Genomic DNA, 3,638 nt, shown 5'->3' on the forward strand with positions numbered 1-3,638 from the left:
ACTTTATTGTGTGGATCACAACGAATATTAGTTTGTATTCAGTTCTATGTTAACCGTACTTGTAATGGTTTGTTGGCGTTGTTTACTTTTTAATAAAAAAATGTTTACCTTTAAATAAATAATTGTATTCTCATAATTGTAATATGTATGGATGACAACAACTAGACAAAAAACTATGCGAACTGACAAACACAGTAACGCGGACTGACGAAAACCTCTACGGACTGACAACAACTCTCTGCGGAGTGGAAGGGACTATATATAGTCATGGATGGTCATCGGATTATTCGTATAGAGTTATAATTTTTTTTTAAATTTAAAATGACTTCATCTTCATCTTTGTATATTTGCTCGTGCAACGAAGTTAATTGTTTCTATTGTGATCTGATCGACCCTTTTTCTTGCACCATCACCAAATTTAAGAGAGCCATATATGTCAGAGGATACTTTGCAACAACTACAATGGGCTGAAGAACAACAAAAAAAGATAAAGACTCATCTCGGGCTCTCATTGAACGTCATGACCTCATTGCGGCGGAGTGCAAAGATGTTGAGGAAAGGATGACGATTACAAAAAAAAAAAACAAATCAAAGATCATGAGGAATGGATAAAAAAACTAAGAAGAATCTCAAACTGTCTAAAAAATGGTTTGCTGACAAGGATGCAGAAATGATAGAACTTGGTAGGCAAAATGACCGTATGGAAGATAAAATAAGAATAAGGGATGAGTACAGAACAATGGAGAAAGAAAAGTATCCTTTGCAATTCCCTTAAGTTAATTACCGTTGTTGTACGTTTACTATATGTTTCTAGTTTTTTGAATGTATTAACTTCGAGTATTAGTTATTATTCTACTAGTAATTATGCAGTAATATAATCATAATATTACCCATCATCTTTAAAATAAACACACCAGCTCAAAGTAGACAAATTAATGTCCTCTAAAACAAAACATAATTAATTATAAATACAACATCAATCATTCAAATCAAACGTTGAACAATAGTCTTCACTCTGCGTTCCACTCGTCCAACGCGTCTCTTGTGTCCCGTGCGTCTCTAGCGTCTCCTAAGTCCCTTCTGTCCCTTTCCCTTTTCCTTTTGTGTTACTACCTGATGCCCTACTAGTTTTTCTAGCCTTTTTTTGTTTCTTTGGGACGAATGCCGGACAAGTCGCTGCATTATGTGTTGTACTATCACATCTACTACACCTTCTTATTATAGGTTCCTCACCTTGAGACGGAATATGATTTCTGTTTCTCGGTGTACCCGCTTGACGTGTATCCATTATCAGGGGTTTAAAAACCATTATGTCAGCAGGAATCTCCCAATCACACGGTTCTAGAAGGGAGTAAACCGGCTCCTCATACGTACTTCGGTATGTTTCCATTTTGTAAGCATCTATAGCCAGATGTCCGAAGTTACTTTTTTTCAAGTGCTTCAAGACCATTATCACATGACCACAAGGCAACCCAATTCCTTCCCAATATTTGCATGTACATGTCTCTTGCCTCATATCAACTATGCCACCATGTTTGAAATCATGAACTTCATAAAGTGCATCTGAAACACCAGAAATGGACCATCCTATCGTACGCTCTTCATTTTTACTAACTACTTTTTCAGCCCACTCGGTTAGCACTGTTGAACGTTTCCCTATAAACAAGATATATATAATTAACTAATTATTCGACCTAATTAAAGTAAACATAAAATTCACACCTCCTTCGATGCGACGCTTGTAACACCATTCCTCTGAAAGACGTCGGAAGAACTCAAGGAGGGGTATTATAGGCATCTTCCTTGCATCTATAGATAAAGCATTCATGGACTCTGCACTGTTCGAGGTCATGTAATCGTAACGTTTCGACGGCGAATATGCTCTAGTCCATTTAGCACGGGGAATTTCACTTAGATACGCTGCTACTTGCGGCCTAGAAGAACTAAATCTATACCACAATTCTTCAAAAACATTTCTTTTGTAAGCTTTCACAAGCCTCCAAAACAACATATTCGTTTTATCATTTTTCCCAAACTTGTGTACTATGCTTCCTAGTATATGAAAAGCACACAAGCCATGATGAGCATGTGGAAAAACATTTTCAATACTAACGCGAATTGCATCGGCCCTATCAGTTACAAAAGTCAATTCTTGACAATCACCAACACATTCATACAAATTTTCAGGAAACCATGTCCACGTAAGACCACTCTCTTTTTTGCATATTCCGTGCGCAAGGGGTAGTATCTGGTTGTTCCCATCCATAGCTACTGCATGCAATATGGTTCCCTTAAAAGCACCCTTCAAATGGGCACCATCCATAATTATAACTTTACGACAAAATCTTTTGAACGCTCGTATCTGCAATATATAAAAATGGAACACATAAACACTCTATAATTTGTTTACAAAATTTATATATTAAATAACAACAAGTTTTTTGTATTTACCATGCTCCCAATGGCATAAAAACAACACTCGAAACAATCTTCAGAATCTGTCTGAATATACACAATTGTACCGGGATTATGCCTCTTCAAATTATGAAAATAAATAGGAAGTTTGGCAAAACATTCTTCAGAGGATCCCAACAACAGTTCCATAGCATATTTTTTTGCACGCCAAGCTTGCTTGTAATCTACGTTGATTACCAGCAAAGCATTCAAATCCCTTGATATTTCATTAGGTCTCCAAACCTTGGAACGAGTTTTTCCCATAATCTCATGCAATATAGTACCCATGACTTTTTCATTAGCATGCTTATGATTAGGGTGTATCTGTAATGACGAACATGTGTGAACGTTGTTGGAAGTCCTGATTTCAAATTCATCAGTGGGATCAAGGCGTTTTCCATACAAACGCCAACTACAGTTCTCAATTTCACAATATCCCTCATAACGATTTTTGTTAGAATGTTTGGTCTTAAACTGAAACTTTTCTCTTGTTGCTTTAAGACTCAAAGAAAAAATTAGTTTTTGTTTGTTGTCATATGTTTGACGAACAAACATATCATCATTTGGACCTAAACTGTGAAATGGTCCGGGTTCAACAATAGGATCAGGACAATCAGGTATGGGAGGCATACCGTAAAATATGTCTGAAGCTTTTTTCCCGTGTGTGAACTCATCTTCTGACCATCCTTTATTTGACTCTTCACCGTCTGAGAAAGTTTTGTCGGTCAGTCTTCCAAACTCATATAAATTTTTTTCTTCAACCGTATTCAGTGCCACAGTTTCTTCTTCTGGGCAATCTTCAACATTATCAGAAACAATGTTTTCAAAATTGTATGGTACAACTTTCTCAACCGATTCTATCTGTTCGACCAATCCATGAAACACCTCTAAATACAAATGCACAATCTCCTTCGTTTCAGAAATTACATTTCTGAGTTGATGAACATCTGCTTCATCTAAACTATTCATCACATACCCATGAACCGGGTGTTGAAATGACAATGATATATTACTATTCAACACCTTAGCCTTACTTTTGACCAAATCAAACAATATTCGACAATCAAAATTGGGCGGAAGCAGTAAACCCAAGTTGTTTAACTTTGGTCTAACGTAGGTGTTAATCCCATGACTTATCTACCAAAAACCTCCAGTACATAAAATAACAAAACTCATATTTGGTT

At 36.4% G+C, this 3,638-nt stretch overlaps 1 protein-coding gene across 1 annotated transcript; it reads right to left on the bottom strand.

The window, feature by feature from the left end:
• Positions 1-1,069: 1,069 nt before the first annotated feature.
• Positions 1,070-3,423, bottom strand: LOC145060135 (uncharacterized). The gene is made up of 4 exons (XM_079007855.1): positions 2,653-3,423; positions 2,452-2,535; positions 1,723-2,362; positions 1,070-1,656 (listed from the first exon to the last, which is right to left on the bottom strand). Exons 1-4 carry the CDS (start codon positions 3,421-3,423, stop codon positions 1,070-1,072), a joined length of 2,082 nt encoding a protein of 693 aa, XP_078863981.1.
• Between the last annotated feature and the right edge of the window lie 215 nt (positions 3,424-3,638).

This window comes from Lactuca serriola, chromosome 6, assembly GCF_051521515.1.
Source record: "Lactuca serriola cultivar US96UC23 chromosome 6, Lser_US96UC23_V15, whole genome shotgun sequence".
NCBI classification, from domain to species: domain Eukaryota; kingdom Viridiplantae; phylum Streptophyta; class Magnoliopsida; order Asterales; family Asteraceae; genus Lactuca; species Lactuca serriola.